At 32.4% G+C, this 19757-nt stretch overlaps 1 protein-coding gene and 1 long non-coding RNA gene across 2 annotated transcripts; one reads left to right on the forward strand and one right to left on the reverse strand.

The window, feature by feature from the left end:
* The first annotated feature begins 235 nt into the window (after positions 1-235).
* On the forward strand, positions 236-1275 carry LOC114309085 (uncharacterized). Its single transcript, XR_003645677.2, has 2 exons — positions 236-696; positions 894-1275. It is a non-coding gene; the product is annotated as an uncharacterized LOC114309085 (long non-coding RNA).
* A 7905-nt stretch (positions 1276-9180) lies between these two features.
* Positions 9181-13305, reverse strand: LOC114309098 (myosin-binding protein 2-like). The gene is made up of 4 exons (XM_028254799.2): positions 11734-13305; positions 11450-11632; positions 9871-11309; positions 9181-9764 (listed from the first exon to the last, which is right to left on the reverse strand). Exons 1-3 carry the CDS (start codon positions 13064-13066, stop codon positions 9907-9909), a joined length of 2919 nt encoding a protein of 972 aa, XP_028110600.2. The 5' UTR covers positions 13067-13305; the 3' UTR covers positions 9181-9764; positions 9871-9906.
* Between the last annotated feature and the right edge of the window lie 6452 nt (positions 13306-19757).

Raw genomic sequence — 19757 nt, forward strand, 5'->3', positions numbered from 1 at the left:
TTACGTCATTTATATTAGTTCTCATTTTTTTAACCTTACTAAAAGAAAAGTCAATGTAATTATACTAATATTGTGAGGATGTTATAATTTTTTGGACACTCAGTCCATAAATCCAAATTTAGATTTTGTTCGACCAAAAGTTCAGACGCTCAAATACTTTGCTCATAAGGACAAAATTGAGCAAAATGACCAAAATACCCATTTTATATATATTGCATCTGAACGCCCAAAGAAAACCTTAACACAACCATGTTATTTCCTCTCTATGTCTCTCTCTCTCTCTCTCTCTCCTACACAAACCATAATCGTTTCTCTCTCCTCTATCCATCTCCAAATCATGCGCTAAAATACCTTTATTCTTCGGTATACTCTGACAAGATCTTCATTGTCCTTGCCTATATGTAGAACCTCACCAGTTTTCTCTTTCACTGTAACCGATCGAACCAATCTAGCTAAGCCCAGCTCGTGAAAGTCAACCTCAACTCCGATGGTGGCAGCGGCAAAATCGAGGTCATGGGATTCTGATCTATCCATTTTTGATGAGAACGATCCTCCAGCAACTCAAGAGTTGGTAAATCTAACATTCTCTCTAGATTCACCAGAAACGAGTTTAGTCTCAAGTCCAAGTCTACCATTGGCGTCGAATTCACCAATCGCAGTCAAGGCTCAGATTTGGGACACCATCGACCAAGAAAGGTTCATATCTAAACCCTTATTTCTCTCTCTCTTTATATATATATATATACACATATGATGTTGTGTCTATCGATTCTGCAATGTGACACTACTGCTCTATTTCACTGATTGATGAGTTGTATATGTTCGTAATGTAAAATTATTTTTTGCTTTAATTGTTTTAATTTACTTTTATTTTTTTGCTTTTTGTTCTTCAGATCTGGAAATTCTGGTCACCGGTGCCAAGATCTGAGTTGAGGAGTCCGCCTTCAAATCTGTTGCCATTTTTACCTAGGGTTAGGGTTTTGTACCACTCTATTCCCTTAGATCTACCCATCTATCGCCATCTCCATCTACATCACTCTCTTTCTTTTTGTTCCCCCTCTCTCTAGATATATATTTGATCTCAGAGTTGTTGCAGATGAAAATGATGATCAGTTGAATGTGTTGGATTTTTTAATTATTTTTTTTTATTTTTTACATTTGAGCTCAGATCTATTAAATGTGTTGAATATATGTGTTAGATCTTGTGTGTAGGTGTGTTGTTGTTGTTGTTGATAATGATGATTATGATGCTAATAAACAGATAGGATTTGGTAATGATGTTATTATTGATGAACATATAAGATTTTTTGTTACTGATGAACAAATAAGATGAATATATAAGATTTGTTATTATTGATGATGATTTTGAACAGATGAGTAAGAGAGAGATAGAGAGAGACAGATAGAGAAAATAAATTTTTGAACATATAGGATTTTGGTTTGGCATGATATTTCAACAAATAGAAAAAAAATTAAATTAAATAGATAAAATTTTAATATGTAAAATTTAGAAAAACAAATTTAACATATAGGAACAAGAATTGAACTGAAAAGATCATAAAATTAAACAAATAGGTAAAAAAAATTGAATAGATAGATAAAACAAATTGAACAGATATATATATATATATATATATATATATAAATTTGAACAGATAGTCAACTTATAAATTAATAGGTAAAATTATAAACACTATGTCCTCAAGGACTTCTTACCAAACTATTTCAAAAATGGTAGACCTCTCACTAACAAAAAATATCCACTGGACTTAATGTCTTATGCCCTCCTTACATTAGACTTTTTAACAATTATCTCTAATTTTTTTCAAATGTCAAGGGAGTGAACTCATGCCGAATCTCATCATCCCTTCTCAAATTTGTGTGAGCCCAAGCTTAACGCATCCCATTCAACTCTGCATGAGTAGCTGCTTCACTCCTCCCAAACTATAAATGCATTGAGATGAGTATTATTCTCAGTTTATGTGATTAGATAACTTACTAAATCTAAAAAATATTTGAATTTGTATTATTTATATTTTGAACTGATCTCAAACAAGATTGAATCAAGACAAGTTTAGCTAACTTGATTTTGCGTAGTACATATAAACTTATTAGACTAAATAATAAATTATTTAAGTTTAATTTAAAATTTTAATGAGCTTTATAGGGGTTTTTTTTTTTTGTGATAATGTTGTCAGTTTTGTGTTTACCAAATATAAGAAACAAGTTTTTATTTTTTTGGTAGTGGCTAGTAACAACAATGGATGTGGATGATAGGTGGAAGTGGCGAGGAAAGGAGACGAAAGTAAAAATTTGTTTTGAAATCAAGTAAAAAAAAATGTTTGCAAAAATGTTAAAAATTTTGGAATCGTTTTTATTTATTTAGTTATTTTAAAACAAAAATATATATATATTAAACAACAATTGTTTTCAATTTCAAAAAAATAAAAATGAAAACAAAAACAATAATCATGAGTTTTAAGTATGATATATTTGCATAACAAAATTGATCTCAAACTGTGGAGGTACAAAATTAAGACAAAAATTAAGTATGGACTTAAGTACTGAGGTCGCCTCTGTTAGATGAGCAAGTATAATTAAAAGAGCATGAGCTAAAACCTAAGGAAAGTAGGTCAATAGAGGGCCGGAACAAGTCCAACCCGCCAAGGGTTCGAATGGGATCTATGCAGCAAAATAGCTAAGTCAAGTTGCGGAGGCAACACTTGTAGAGGTCAAGTTACTGAGGCACTTTGCCTTAACGCCGCCAATCTCAATATTGTCAACGCCACTAGCTCTAGTATTGTTAGCGCCGCCACTTGAACTTGCCACGAGAAAGAGTTGTTATAGCAACCATAGCTGTTGCTATTAACTTGCAGAGGCATTACTTGCTGCGGTCAAATTACAGAGGCAACACCGCCATCTCTAGCATTGTCGGCGTCGCCATTTGAACTTGCCGAGGGAAAGAGTTGTCGTAGCAACTACAACCATCGCAACTAACTTGCAGAGGAAAGACTCTATTAGGATGATAGCAACCTTTGAGGGAGGTTTTTTCTCCATAAGTAGAGACTAATGTTTGGCGTTGATAGCAGGCCTTAAAGAATTATTAGCTCAACGCTGATAGTAGGCCTCGAAACTCACTAGCTTGGCATTGATAGTAGACCCCAAAGCTTACTGGTAGGAGCAGATAACAGGCCCTCTATATACCAGTATACCTATAGCGATTCCGATTTTAACCCGACCCTTTTACATCTTGAACTCAGGTTTATTGGTTCCATGTTGTTGTTTATATCTTACTTTCCTTGTATCTCCTTAAATTTGGCTTTAGGATTGTTGTGGTTGTATTTGGGACAGGTTGGTTGCTTGGTTTCCAAACTCTTATTGCCCATAATTCTGCTCATCCGCTTGAGCTGCATTTCTTGCGCTCGAGCGGGCTTTGTAAACTCTCAGTATTTTGTAGGTCTGCAAAACTATTGTGAGAGTGTATTCTACGCTCGAGCGGATCTTTCTGCGCTCGAGCGGGCTTAGCTTGAGCGGCCATTCTTACGCTCGAGCATTGGTTTGTTGTCTGCAAAACTACTAGGAGTCTACATTCTGCGCTCCAGCATCACTTTTTGTGCTCGAGTGAAACAACTTATTGTGTCTGACGCTCGAGCGTCAACTCTTGCATTCGAGTGGACTGTGCGTATATCAGTTCGTAACAGCCACATTTTTCATCACTTTTTCATCTCTTTCTCTCTCTAAAACACTTCAAAACCTTAGATCCTTAGCTTCTCTCTCTAGAAATCACATTCTCTTTATATTTTCACCTAGGTCTATTAGTTTCTCTACCCTAGTGTCATTGGGAGAAAGGTAGAGCATCTCAAGAGCTCCATTCTGATCTGAACAAAAGTCGATTTCAGCGTATTTGAGGTTTTCTCCGTACTTTACCCGTCTTCTAACTTTGAGGTAGGGACTTTCTACACTTTCTTATGATTTTAACTTAGTTATTCGTTGATTGTGTAGATAATGTTGGGATTTGGAGGATTTTAGACAAACCTAGGGTGTTGGCTTAAAATCAAAATAAGGGTTTTCAAATGGAGATGTTGAAAGTGGTTGTGGGTATAGATATGAGGATGTGTTATGCTAAATTTATTGATTTTGATGCATGGGTTGAATTTGGGAGAGAATGGGGTTTTGCCCTAAAATATTTCAAATAATGATTTTGTTTATATTGGAAATATGAAATTAGATGAATGTTTAAATAAATGGTGAAGTTGGATGTGTATTATCTCTCACCTATGAAAATTTGGATAATTTATCTGTCTTGGAGATTGTATATCTGTTTAGAAATATCTATTTTGGGCTATCGGTGGAGGATAGCTATGATTGTTGTAGAAATTACATGAGGATTAGGTGAATTAAAAGTCATCTTTTAACTATTGTCATTGAATATGATTGTGTGTTAATACATTGCATATGTATGATATTTGAGAGGAGAAAGTGAATCTACTCCATGTTTGGGATGGACTCCATTCAATTAAGTTGGCCTATGTATCCAGGATGAAAGTCCCGAAAACTACGCGTATACATGGGTGTCAATTCTCGCGGACTAAATTTCCATAACATGGCAAATTGAAGTATTTGTGTAATGGTTATATTGATTAGGGAACCACTAAGTTGTAGCCTCAATTGGGTTGTCTAGATAACAATGGGTTTGACTCATGAATTAAGGTGAAATGAATTGTCATGAAATGAATTAAGATAAAACAGATTGAGATATGACACTTGGCATATTATGATCTTGTAAGAATACGAATAAGTTTACCATGGGCATTATATATGCATATCATACTTACATCTTTGTTAAGATTCATACATTGTGCTACATTATTTCTACTGGGCTTTGGCTCACCTTACTTGGAAAAAACCATTTTCAAGTGCTGATAATATGCCTCCACCAAGGACTTAGTTTGGGAGGATTGTGAAGCTGAAGACTCACTTTTGTTTATTTTGTATTTACCTTTTGTACAAGCATAGGGCTTTATTTGTATTGAGCTTATGACTCATTTTGTGTAACCAAGCATGGTCTAGGAAAGATATAAGCCTTTAAGGCATATGAATATTTGTTTAGCTTTCATTCAATCTACTACTTGTAACACATGTTGTAGATTCAAGATGAGTTATTTATGAATGTATATTGCATATGTCACCTTTTGTAAATTAAACTCTGATTAATGAAAGCATGTTGTTTCAATTATACTTCTACTTATGAGATGAGTCTATCGTATTTATTTTGGGACATTACAATACCACGGTGACCCTGTGAAGATAGAAGCATGACAGCTCGAAAGCAAAGGACTCCCTTTCCATTTACCTAGGTTATGGACATGTCTTGGTTGCACAGGTAGGAACAAGGAAGCCTCTTTGGGCTTGGTACAAGGCATAGCCCTTACTGTGGCCCGCGTCTTGGGAAGTTTGTGAGTCTGTGGTTAGATGGCTAAAGATGAAGGAGCTGCTAAGGTAAACACAAACATGGCTAATAACAGGCTATGAAGTCCAAAGAATGCATATCTTGGCCAAACTGAACTGAAAAGACAAGTGCATCAGCAAGTACTACCGCTGCAAGTGCACTTGCTGAGGGTCAAAAAGGAAGTTATTGATGTATGTGCCAAATAGATAGTACAATGGCACATACTGAGACATATGTGCCAAACAGGTAGTACATAGTACATGCAGAGGGACATGTGGCAACCTTAGCCTGATAGTCCAAGATAGAATATTCCATGTGATCCCCAAGGACACGTGTTCTCAACTTATTTGGTCACTTGGTATTCTTTGGTACCAATGAATAACATATAAATAGGACCCATTTCCTAAGGCCAAAGGAGAACTTCTTGGGATCTGGGGGATACGCTACCCATTTGTGCATTGTCATTTCTTTCTTCTTAAACCACTTGTTCCACCCTCACTCAACTACTCATTCTCCAACCTTTCTAGATTTGTTGACTCATTAACATAGTTTTACCTCTCTGATTACTCTCATAATCATTGTTCATTTCGAATCCCCGACACAAACAAATTTTTAACGAATCGAATATAAGTTTAGAACAAGTAATTTGATATGTTTTACAATCCTATACATAAATACCTTCTATTACATGGTATGCGCTTTTGTACGTTGTATACTCATACGGAGGTTATGATTTCCACTCAAGTACAAGTTAGTTAGGGATTGTTTGGAATGATCTATGAAAAGATGTGAAAAAAAATAGATAGATAATATAATACAAAAAAGATAAAAATAAAAAAGTGTGTTAATATAAATCATACCATTTATGCTACATAGCTCGAATCCTCCCTTTCCCGAATCCTCCGAATTCAAAACGACGTCGTTTCGTCGTTTTGATTTTTTTTTATTTTTTATTTTTCAATAACACAGAAGAAGAGAAACAAAGAAGAAGAAGAGGAAGAAGAAGAAGAAAGAAAGAAGAGAAAATGAAAGGAGCAAAGCAGAGAAAGAGAGAGAGATCATCTTCATCATCAACCAAAAATCAAACCCATCCCAACACATCATCATCAACACAACTTCATCATTAACCAAAAATCAAACCCACCCCAACACAGCACAGATACACAGCACAGAGGGCTAAAAAAAATGTAAAAATCAAAATAGAAATCAATCAAAAAAATGTAAAAATCTAAAAAACAATTTCAACACAACATCCTCGTACACAAATCAAAGGCGGAGATCAGAGATCGGAGGCAGAATCAGAGATCGGAGGTGGCGAACATCTTCATCGGCAAACATCTTCATCAACAGCAACATCATCACCATCAACACATCATCATCGCCATCAACAACACATCTTCATCTCCATCTCCATCACCGCCATCACCCTCCTCTTCCTCTATTCTTCCTTCTCTATTTCTCTCTTTCTCTCTTTCTTTTGGATTTGATTCAAAAGAGAAACGAGAAGTGGAAGGGAAAGAAGGAAAAAAAAAAAAAAATCTTCTTGAAAACGTCATTTTCAAAATTTAGGCCATTCAGGAAAATATATTTCAAGCTACAAACCATTTTCCTAAATCATACCAAACAAGCTCCTAATGTAATACTTTTATGGCATGTTTGATTGGAAGGATTAAAGCATGGGATTAGGATTATTAATCCGTAGGCCCAATCATCCTATGTTTGTTTTGACATTTTAGTTTAGGACTATTAATCTAATGGATAATTAATCCAACAAATTTGTAGGATTATTAGTAATGGGGTAGGGGTGGGATAATTAATACCACACTAATTTGATAGGATTATTAATACCTCACTATTAGTATTGTGAATCAAACATGACCTTAAGGTTTGGTTAATATTGATGGCTGTTTAGTCATATCTCTGTCCTACACCATTTAAATAATAATAAATAAATAAAAAGTGCTTAACTCAGCAAAACTTTCAATGAACCTACCTTGGGTGATTAAAAACCAAATTAAATCAACAAATTCATCCTATGACCCTTTCAAAATCTCTGTTTTTTAAAATTAAAAATAAAATCTAGAAGCCGGCGCTGATTATTAATATTTTGAAAAACAGCCGAAAGTTTAGCTAATAACAGCCTGACGATAAAATAATAGAGAGCACATGTACAACTTCATACCAAAAAAAAATTTAAAAGATAATAAATAAGAAAGTTCTTAACATAAACAATTCTAGTGTTTGGTGGTTATGCAAGTCTATTAAATTAAGTTTAGCAATCTGTCAATTATTTATAAATTTATTTAGGGGATTTTTAGGGATCTCTAACTTACATGTATATGAAGCAGTTCTAATCATTTATTTATTTATTTATATTTACTAAAAAAATAAAAATAGAAATTCCTTAATCATTAGGTTTAGGGGATAATGATCTAGCCTCTTACACAGCCTGGCCTTTGGTGTTTTTACTTTACAGTCTTGCATGAAAAAGAGAATTGGGTTTACATTCCCTTACCTGGTTTTCCTCCCCATTTTTCTATGTTAATATTAGCAAACAAAAATTTTGGATTTGAAAAGAAAAGAAAGTGTATATGAAATTGGGTTTGTGATTATTAATATCGTATGAAATTGGGTTTGTGTAATCATAAGATATTATGATTTCAACCATTTCATTAAGAAAAATGTTTGGAATCCCCAAAAAAGACGATCCTCATAACCCCTACTGATGTATTGACCATTGATATGTTTGAATTTTTTTTGAGAGTTGTGTCTGACAGTGACATGAATGGTTCAAATCATTTTAGGGGTTCTGAGGGTTGTGTTTTGTGGGGATCTCTATCATTATTGTTTCATTAATTCCAATGAATTTCTTTTGAATGATTGTACAAGATGAGAATAGAGTCTATCAAAATTCAAAACCAATCCAACCAAGCCATCCCCTGTTTGGCTGTGTTCTGGTTCATTTACATTTTCGTTTTCATTTTCATAATTTTTGAAATAAAAATAATGAAAAATTTGAAAACACCCGTTGTATTTATATTGTTTTAATGTTTGTGGGAAAACAATATTTGAACATTTGAAAATAGCTTTATGATGTTTCCTCAAAGTAGGTTGTTAAAAAAAAAAAAAAAAACACTAAAAACATTCTTCAGAAACATTTTGCCAAGCAAATTTTATGCATTTTCAAAACATGAACAGGAGAAAAAAAGAAAAAGAAAAAAAGAAAATCCTACCAAATAATTTAGCATACATGAAGACAGATGGTGAGCTACTTCAATTAATGATCTTTGTTTACATACCAAAGGGCAGGGCACCCATAAATATTGTGTTGCATACCCCTTGATAACAATTCTGGTTTGAAAAATGATATTTTTACTTTTATACAAAATTCATAACCAAAAAAAAAAAAAGTGATAGTGACATTTGTAAAATTATGAAGATAATAGTAAGTGTTTTCATGAAAATTAAGGAACCGCAATGTATCACATAATTTTGTATAAAAATTATGTTTGTATATCATTACTCTTCTGGTTTAAATAAGCATTTTAGTGATAATCATAAGTTTATACCCACCACTTAGTTGTTTATTGCTTAAAGCATGATCCAAAGCAAAAGCAATCTTTGCTGCTTCAGCTAATTATTTGATTTTATATTTTACATCATTTTTTGCACATCCATTTCCCTCATAAACTTTAAAACAAAGAAAAGAATGAAAGCTGGCTTCAATCAAGTATTAAACACTCACTCACTTTATATACTTACAAATGGGTACATGTATACAACTAAACCAACTTTGCTCCTTCAAAATAATAACCAAACCTCATGTGATGAAATGATGAAAGACAGAGATGGAAAAAGAGTAGGCACTTGCCCCTCTTTTCCCTCTCCAAAAAACAAAACAATTAAAAATTTGAAAAACATTTCCTACTCCTGTCTATAATGAACTAGTACTAGGCTTTTTTTTCTCACAACACACAAAAGGACAGGGTGGCTTCATCTAACTAACCTGCACACACATACACCCATCATCAACTTTTCCTTCAAAAGGTGAAGATGGGCACTAACCCACAAAAACTAGGGCTTACATGGTCACAAAAAAACAAAAACAAAAAGACAAAGGTAGGAGGACTTCCAATTTTGTAGTCCACCAAGATGAAAAAACAGACAGACATATCAGGAGCTTCCCTCTCCCGTCAAGGGACTTCCTGTCTTCAAAGACTCAGAATTTAATCAGCATTTGCATTTGATCATCTTCTTGCTGGTGCTCTCTTTCTGTCCCAAGTCCACTGCCGTTAATGAACTCCGATAGCATGATCTGCATTTACAATTCAAATCAAGAAAGGAATTCAAACTACAATTTAGTACTAGAATGCTACAAAAATCAGTAGTGACAATAATAACAGAAGGGTGCATCAAATTACCTATTTTCTTGTTGACCATAATGGTTAAGCACAATGTCATACTAGAGCACCGTCGCTCAAATTCCTCACTCGGAGATCCACATTCCTCAGATCGCGAAGATGCTGTAAAATCTCTTGAAGAAGATCCATTCCCTTATCTCCTTTCTTCAAGGAGTTAATGCAATGCTTTAGGAACTCTCTGTCTGCCTCGAGAGCTTGTAGCCTCCCATAGAGATGATCCACCTCCTCTTCAATGGCAGTCTTCCTGTTTTCCCTGTCAACACTTCTGAAAACAGCAGTCTGCAACATATCAGAATCAAAATCAAAACCATTTACATGTCCATTCTCTACTACATCTTCGTATTCAGCATTAATTGCATTGAAAAGTGGAAGAAGTCTCTTTCCCTTTGCACCCATGATTCTTTTCTCTTGATGATGTTTCCCATTCATTTCCTTGTGAAAACCATTGACAACCCCATTGACAACCCCATTAGCTTCTTGACCACCAAAATCCGAGTCCCCATCCAAATGTTTGCCATTCTCTTCGTAGAAATGTTCAATAGGCTTTACGTCCTCAAATTGTTGTTCCTCTTCATCGTCCAATGTAAATAGCTTCTCCTCCAAAACCTTGAGGTGCTCTAGGATGGACATCCTCTCTTCCTCAAAGTTAGACAACGATTCTTCCAAATTCAAAACTGCATCGACAGGGGTGTTGTGGTTGCCATTTTCTAGATCAACGCTATCTTCTTCTTCCTTCGCATCTTGATTTAGATCAATAGACAGACCATCACTATCCCCAGCAATACTAGAAGAAAGAAAGGAACTTTCACTTCTAGTACTACCATCCTTGCTTTTTCGCAACATCCTCATCCTTTCTTTGGCCTCGTACTCCAACACCTTCTTCCGGTACACTTCCAACTCTTTCTCAAGCTCTTGTTTTTCCTTCTCCTTCTTTACCATGAGTTCATTCAAAAGCTGCAAAGCTTCTTGATCGTACTCGGATTGTTCTTCCATCATTCTCTGGTACTGCAGAGCTTCCATTTGCATCGCAGCCTTCTCTTCCTGAAGCCTATTTATCATTGCCATTGTCTGATTTGCAGCTACTGCAGAAGCGCTTCTCTCTTCTTCTAGCTCTGTGTACAAAGCATGTAATGCCTTTCTCTCCGCTTTTAATACTGATTTAAAACGTTCAACAGTCAAAATTCCTTCACCCCCTTCGAACTCACTTAGAACACTTCCATCCAAAGACTCTTCAGTTCCTGATTCTTTTTTCTCAAGCATTAACAATTTCTTGTGCAGGTGATGGAGACTTTCTATAGAAGTGGGCGTATCAGGAACTTTCTCTTCCTCAATCTCATTAAGCTCCGAGCCTAGTGAAGTTTGATTGTTTATCGCATGCTCACTCACCTCAACTGATATGGTTTTTAACTTTACTGACTCTTCCTCAGCTTGCTTAGAACCTAAAGTAAAAACAGTTGACATTAAAACCATTTTTTATTGGGGAGTCTTTGAGAGTAATAAAAAAGACAGCCTAGTGCACGAGACTCCTTACACTGCGAATTTATTTCTAAAGGATATAAGATAAGGAATTGAGGCTTACCCTGATCGTCTTCTGCATTGAAGTTATCAAAACTGGTAGAAGAATCTTCATTTATGCATGTAAATGGAGAAAGAATTTCTTGATTTTGAAACTCATCTGTTGGTTCCAGATCAGGAATCTCAGTTCCTATTGATACCTCTCGTTCATTTTCATTGATGGCCAATTGAAATGTGTCTTCTGCGACTGCATATATAGAATCAATAGTTTAAGATTTTCAATCTAAATTTAACATTATAAGCATAAAATAAAAATGAAATCAAGTTTTTTCTAGAGCACAAGTGTACCTGCAGGAACATCTGAATCCGTTTCTTCTGCTTCTGCTACCGCTGTTTCTTGACCATCATAGGCATCCTTAGATGTAGGTTGGGGCTCAACAAGTTCATACACCTCCCTCACCAAATCACATTCTTTGGCATGGAATATAAGAGAATTCTCATTCTCTTCTATTTCCATGGATTCAAGCACTGCAAATTTGGCTTCCTTAAATTCATAGACAGCCTCAATTTCTCCCGAACTTGACTTATTCTCCACAATCGATTCATTTCGTGCCTCATCGCACCACTCAGAACCCAAATTGGTTTCAACATTGACATAATTTTCATCATCTTCCTCCTTGATTCTGTAATTACTCGAATTTTCCTCGGGTGTTAAATCGAACAATTCAACCGGAATCAACCCATAACCATCATGGCCGACAAAGAACTCCAGATGCTGAGTATGGATTTCAATGGATGGAACTTGTTTGGTACCAGAAAACAGATCTCCCATGATCAGACTTGGGTTATTTTCTTTAATGGATTCTTGCTCTGCCTCCATAACCAGACCTACTTTGTCATCTTCATCACATTCCAACTCTCTCAATCCAGAATTAGATACAGAAACAGAGCAATCCATCTCTGTTTCATTGACCTCAGAAACCATCTGGTTCTCACCTTTGTCCTCAATCCCATCATCATGGCTTGGACCCATCACCATATCTGATTTGCTTCGATCCGAATTATCGAATTCTTCAATCTGATTATCATCATCATCATCACCACCATCCCCTCCTTCTGTAATCAAATTTCCTTTCTGGGTATAGTCCAAAACACCCCAAGAAGGCTTGATCACAATATAAGGAGAGTAAATTTTTTTCTCCAAGCTCACACCACAACAAGAACATTTCAAACCCATTTCACCATTCTCAGTTACCTTCTCTGTTTCACTTTGAATCATTGCAATCTCTTTAACCCATGGAAAGAAATCCAAATTCGTTGATACCCCATAATTTCCCTGTCGCGAGGATGAGCAGTCCTCGCACAAATCTTGTGATTCGGCCACTTTCTGATGATTGGAGCAGTAATCCAGTTTGGAAATCTCTGTGGCGTGGGCTTCACAGAGAAGATCTCTGTGTAAATTCTTGTTCTTTGTGGGTTCGAAAATGTGATCGATACGAGAACACCAGAGGCAGGGTGTTTTGAGGCCGAAGTAATCTGCGAATTTGATGATCAGATAAGAGAACAGAGAATTGAGGAGGAGAAGAATTATTAGAATCCATTCGAGGACTGCGTAGATGAGAATTAGGGTCATTTTGTTGGTGTTTCTGTGCAACATGGTTGCGAATTTGTTGGCAGCCATTGCTGGTGCTCTCTTTCTTGGTATATACAGGAAGGAGAGAGAGAGAGAGAGTTAGTTATAAGATGAACCAGCAAAACTGGTTTATTTTGTGAGAGAAAGAAGAGAGGTACAGACAAGAAACAGGGGAGATAGTGGTTTTATGAGAGAGAGAGAGAGGGGTTTAAGGGAAAGTGGTTTTCTTCAGGGAGAGGGTTTGAATGAATTACTTTTCATTGTTTATCTTATTTTATAAAAAATATAACTCGAAAATGTTGTATATAATAATATTATAAATGACGGACTTTTCTCCAATATCAAATACTGAAATCGTCGACAACGAATAGGGTCGACAAAATAAATTATTTTAGTTATGACAAATAAAATATCATATTTAATTCATAATTATTATACTCTTTTTTTATAAAAAAAGTCAAAAAAATTAACAAGTTAAAAAATTCTTCCCAAACCAAACTTTTTAACCCAAACTAAAATAGTTAAAAAAATTAAAAAGTTAAAAAACCAACCCACTAACCAAATGAAAGCATAACATAGTTGGGAAATTCAATTGGAGAGAAACAATTACCATGATATAATTAGAATAATGTTTTATGTATTAATTAAGTGTATTAATTAGTATATTAATTAATGATGTGATATTATTTAAGAGATTTTTGATATTTATAATGTGATTAATGAGTGATATCAATAATAATATCATATCTAGAATTGATATACTAGTTAGTATTAATTAGTACATGTAGTACCACCAATATAATTAACATCTTAGGCTTATTTTGAAAAGTAAGTTAAAAGTCACTTCCCAACTTTTAACCCACTTCTCTCTCCCACAAAAGAGTCAAAAAAGAAAAATGTTAGAGACCCCAAATAAATTATCAAATATTTTACCAAATCTCTCACATAGAGACCCACATACATGTAATTTGTGTGAATCCCACCTATATAAAAAATTTAATAATTTATTTAAAATTCTTAACATAACTCATCCAAAAAAAAGTTAAAAAATAATTTTTAACTATATTTTCAAAACACTCCTAATATTTTTCACTGACTTCTTTATGTGTCAAGTAGAAAGAAGGCCAGACTCGAATCTCCTTGGATTTGATAAATAAAACCCTTACCACTTGGTTAGCACATAACATGTGATATATATATATATATATATATATATATATTTATTTCAATTACATATGCATCACCTATTTATAAAGGGAAGAATTTTGGTGATGTTTCATAACCTGGATTCTTGTAAACATGATTTTATCCATCCCGAAAAATACATAGTGGTATTTTAAGAACTTGGTAAAAAATTAATTTTTTTAATTTTTTAATCTATTTTATTTTTTTGTGAGTAAAAAATATGAAAAATTATATGATTCAAAATAGATAAAAAGTTAAAAGTTGACTTTTTATTGACTTTCCAAAAAACTCCATAATATATGTGTTTTTAATCAAAATTAAAATTTATATTTTATAAATTTAATAATGCATCCATCATTGGGGACACACTACGGCAATAAATTAATTGTAGGCAAAAATACGACTTCAATTATAAAATAACATGATTTAGGAAGTAGGTTTTAAAATCGTATAAATTTGACAAAGAATTTTAGCTTTCATGGTGAGACAGCCAAACAAGACTTTCAACTTCAGAAAAGAATTGTGCGAGTCAAAATAATAGGAATTGTTTTCGAATTTTTTGATTTAATTCTTTGAGCTTGTGACTTTTCATCTTGATGATACAGTTTATTTCAGTGAATGGAGGGAACTGGTCCAAACTCCTCAAACCCAAGTCTAAATGATCAAGCCTACCGGACAACCTGCAAACAAGTTCAGCGGAGAACGGGGTAGTCCCCTAGTGAACCCTCTGACGAGCAAGTTAGGAAGAGAAGTAGAGTATATAGGGAGAGATTAGAGATAGAAAGCTTAACATTTTTCTTGTCTTCAACGTTCGCTTATATCTTTTGGTAATTATTTCGCTGTCCCTTCCGACCTGCTCTCCTCGCCGAAAGCCTATGCTGTAGCTTACCTTTTTCAGGGTAAGGGGGTCCTGTTCCCACGGAGAGGTATTGTCGTAATAAATGTTGTGATGGGCTGCATTAATGGTGATGTGCAGTGGCAATAACTTTGCAGATCTTTGTCTGTTGATGTGGCTCGTCCTTCTCTTGCCGTGTGTCTGAATGTCATTGGCTCTTTATGCCATGTTGGACTCCAGCTATCCTGGACCTCACCAGTTGGGTTATACACTAGGCTCCAAGTGATGGGCTTGGATTGTCCATAGGTGATTCGTGGCCTTTATGGGCTTATACACGTCACATCTTGACATCTTTAAATTTTTTATTTAATACTTAACATCTTTAAATTTTTACTAAAATATCATTTTTGTCTTTATATTTTTAATTATGACAATTAATTTTTAATATTTTATGTTGAATTTAATATTAAATTTCCATCCATGTTAATGAAGTTGACGAAATTTTAAAAATGAAAGAATTAAAATGGATGGATGGAAATGAAAAAAAATAATGGAAATTAATATTTTACAAATTTTACATTTCAATTTTTAAATTCATCCATGTTAATGAAGTTGACGAAATTCTTTCATTTTTGGATGGAAATTAATATTTTTTCATTTATCAATTGAAATGTAATTTTCACTAAATTTGTTTGGTTATCTCTGTTTTTCTGAAAATTAAGTTTTTTATTTGTCATATTATTTTTAGTGAATATTTTTAATATTTTACTCAATTTTTTTATTTTTTAAATACACTTAATTTAGATACACTTAAAAATATCATATTTGTAAAAAAAAATAAAAAATTCACCAAATATAAAAAATACAAAAAAATAGTTCATCTTCATATTTAATTGTATTCAATGAATTTTTTAAAAAAAAATTGTATAAATTTTATACTTTTTAAATATATTAAAATTAAGTAGATATAAACAATAAAAGTAATATTTAAAATTACCAAAAATATAAATTAAAAATTATTTTTAAAAACTCCTGAATCAAAAAGAGTTGTAGGTTTATGTATCGTGTTCCTGTTGGGAATGCTGCATTTGTTTATTTTTTGTTATACTAATTTTTATAGTGCAAGTGCATTTGGGATTAAAATAATTGAGGATAATTGAGGATGCAATTGAATCCCAGTAGGTGATAAACTTACCTTTGGATCCAAACACTTTTTCTCAAAAAACATTCACGTCCCGCTCCCACTTTTGTTTCATTTCATTTCTAGGGCATCAAATGAAAGAGGGCCCCTCAGTAAGCATAAAAGGAGTTGGTGGGGCCACACTCAAAGGTAGGTAGGTGTTGGGGCCCACTAAGAATTCTTGGTGCCGGAGCTCATCATGTATGTCTCTTTTTTCTTATTCTTATTCTGCTGTCAATGGAATTATGGAAATAATAATATATATATACTGTAGTTGTTTCCTATCAAGACATTCTGCTCTTTGTTTGACAATGGGTAAATGTGATTTTTTTTTGTTTTTTTGAATTGGGACTAAAATGAGGTTGGTGGGTTTTTACTAGATTAAAAAATTAAAAATATTTGATTACAAATATTTATGAACAGACTACCAAACTTTTTTGAATATTTGTTTCACAAATACATTTTAAAATTGAAAACTACCAAACTTTTTTGAATATTTGTTTCACAAATATTTATGAAATATTTGATTACAAATATTTGTGAAACAAATTCAAAAAAAGTTTGATTACAAATATTTATGAACAGATACAAGAATTTTCAAACACATTTTTTCTATAGTTCCATAAAATTCTAGGACAATTTTTTCTACACTTTTCTCTCACAAAAAAAAAAAAATAAAAAAGTCAAAAAATCTTTCGTAAACCACAGGCTAAAATAGTCAAAAAAATCAAAAAGTCAACCCACTTCTCAAACGGAGGCTAAATCAAATATTACACCCTTGTCTTCAAGTTAATTAAGAATGTTTTAGAAAAACACCAAATACTCCCCCCCCCTCCCTCCAAATTGCTTTTGCTTTCACATAAATTTTGCCCTACCCAGGAATAAAATATGCAGATACCTCTCCAAAATTATTTTATTACTTTGAAAAGTGACACATCCTTCAAAATTGGGTACTACATTTGATTGGGTTTGTTAAAACAAAAGTGTGTGGTCAAGATTTGCACCTTTTGCTGGAATTTGAAATTAATTAAGCGGACCGCCTTTGTGTTCTTCTACAGCGAAATTTTGATCTAATTTTTTCATATATGATCTTTCCAAAACATACATATATGAAAACTAATTTTAATGTCAAAGTTTGGTAGTTTAAAACTCCTACTGTCCCACAAAAATGAATCTTTGTTTCACAAATACATTTTAAAATTGTCCTAGAATTTTATGGAACTATAGAAAAAATGTGTTTGAAAATTCTTGTATCTGTTCATAAATATTGTAATCAAGGACGGACCGATGATTTCATATAAGAGGCAAATATATATATATATATATATATATATTTTAAATCTTGCAAAAAATAAATAAATAAAAAGAGAGTATGAAATATAATATGAATTTCTATAAATATAAAAAGTGAAAATAATAGCACATTTTTTGTATTCACATTTAGTTACTAAAGATAGCAATTATAAAACAATCTATCTATTAAACTGAGGCCTTTTGAGTTGGTATACTTGACACTTTTCATGTTATTAAGAATCGACAATAAAATCTCGTCCAATTAATGTATTTCTCAATAAATATAATCAAATAACTAGTTGTTACCTAATTATATATTATTTAGAAACTAGAGCTTGTAATTAACAATAATTGTAAGAAATCAATTTCTTTTATTATATTTTGTTTATTTTTTTAATGTTATATTTTGATCTTATGTTTCATAGATATAAACTGACAGACACTTAAAATTTCTAAAAGAAGAAAAATGTAGAGCTGGTGAGTCTCTATAATATCTTGATAATTGTAACTAATAATACTACTATAATGAAGAGTGTTTATAAAATTGTAGGGGTGTGATCGCCCTCTCTAGGCCCATTCTTGATTGTAAACTAAATACTCGTTTGAAATTTTTATGGGTGAAGTTGTTTGAATCAAAGAGATTTATGAAACTTGCAAAATATGAACACATTAGTAAAATGGACTCATTTGAAATAAACTTTGTGAAACTTGTGAAATATGAATGTATTTGAAATGTGAAAGCAGTTTACATGTTTCATTATTTTACATTATATGAATCGATTTCATTAAATTGAAGATTTGCAATAGCAAACAAACAAATAAATAAAACATAAATATTGAAAGAACCAAAAATAAATTAAGTTTTTCTAAGCTAAAAAAAAAAAACGAACATAACCATACCTAAGTTGTTCGTGTTTTTTAAGCTTGGAAAAAATTAATTTCTTTTTGTCTAATTTAGAATTTTAAATTTTGATTGAATTTTTTTTTTTGATTTTTAAGTTCCTCTAGTCTAAAGTGCAGTTTGATTTAAAAGTTTATTCCTTACTCTCATTTACATTTTCATTGCCACTATTTTTCGTAGTATTTCTTTGCATCTTCTACTTTTTCACTATTCTTAACTAAGAAAAGCATAAGGAAAAGAAAAACAAAGAAGAATAACCAACAGAAACTTGTTGTCCTTATTTTTCACTAAGTACTCATTTGGCTCAGTGTTTTTTTTACTGGATTTTTAAAATAATTATATTATTTATGATAATTTTTAACTCACTTTTCAAAAAATGAGTTTTTTGTTTTGTGTTTTTATGGTTTTACTGATTTTTTTTTTTTTAATTTTACATATTTTTTATTTTTATTTTTTAGATACATCTAATCTATTTTAATAATATTTACGATTTTTTTTAAAACAATTCACCAAATACAAAAAATACAATATATATATATATATATATAAATTTAGTGTATTTTCATATTTTATTGTATTCAATGAATTTTTTAAAAATTTGTGTACAAATTATATATTTTTTAAGTATATCTAGATCAAATGATCTAAAAAATGATTAAAATATTTTTAAAAATCCCTAAAAATATAAAAATACTAATTAAAAACTCATAAAATTATTTTTAAAAACTCCAAACCAAATAGAGTAGATTTTTTTTTTGCTGTTTTATTAAAAACTAAGACTTAAAGCTTTTTTTTTAAAAAAAAAAAAAAAGAAAGGCCAAAAGCCAAATAGTAAAACCAAGGACAATTCTTAAGTGTGCAAAGTACATATCATATGTACTTACATCAGTTCTCATAAATATGTATAAGTTATCTCATAAAATCGCGTAAATTTTCACAAACATACATAAGTTAATTCATAAAAAATTTGAGAAATCACAACTTACGTATATTTGTGAAAACTTGTATGATTTTATAAGATAACTTATATATATTTATAAAAATTTATACAAATATATATGATATGTACCTTGCAAAACCACACGTCCCACTAATACAAAAAGGTCAAAATAGTTTAGGAATGAGCATGCACTACTCTTTGCAATGTGCTAGGATTACGCTAAGTTGAACTTATCATGCGTACTTGTTCTATTGTAAAGCCACTATTCACTCGCACTTCACTGAGCGATAAAGGATATATAAATCAACTTGTTATTTTCGTCTCATCTTATTCATTTAATTTTATTCCAAAATTTTTTTGGCTCTTGAATTGACATCACCACAATCCACACTTAAATGGTCACAC

The sequence above is a fragment of the Camellia sinensis genome, chromosome 11 (assembly GCF_055761805.1).
Source record: "Camellia sinensis isolate YWXY chromosome 11, ASM5576180v1, whole genome shotgun sequence".
NCBI lineage: Eukaryota > Viridiplantae > Streptophyta > Magnoliopsida > Ericales > Theaceae > Camellia > Camellia sinensis.

Bases quoted from the DNA above. Each gene is read 5' to 3' on its own strand.
- LOC114309098 (XM_028254799.2), bottom strand. From the start codon at position 13,066: ATGGCTGCCAACAAATTCGCAACCATGTTGCACAGAAACACCAACAAA. The intron at 11,633-11,733 runs GTACACTTGTGC...CTATATATGCAG, and splicing joins GGATTCAGATGTTCCTGCAG to TCGCAGAAGACACATTTCAA. The intron at 11,310-11,449 runs GTAAGCCTCAAT...TTTTTACTTTAG, and splicing joins CAATGCAGAAGACGATCAGG to GTTCTAAGCAAGCTGAGGAA.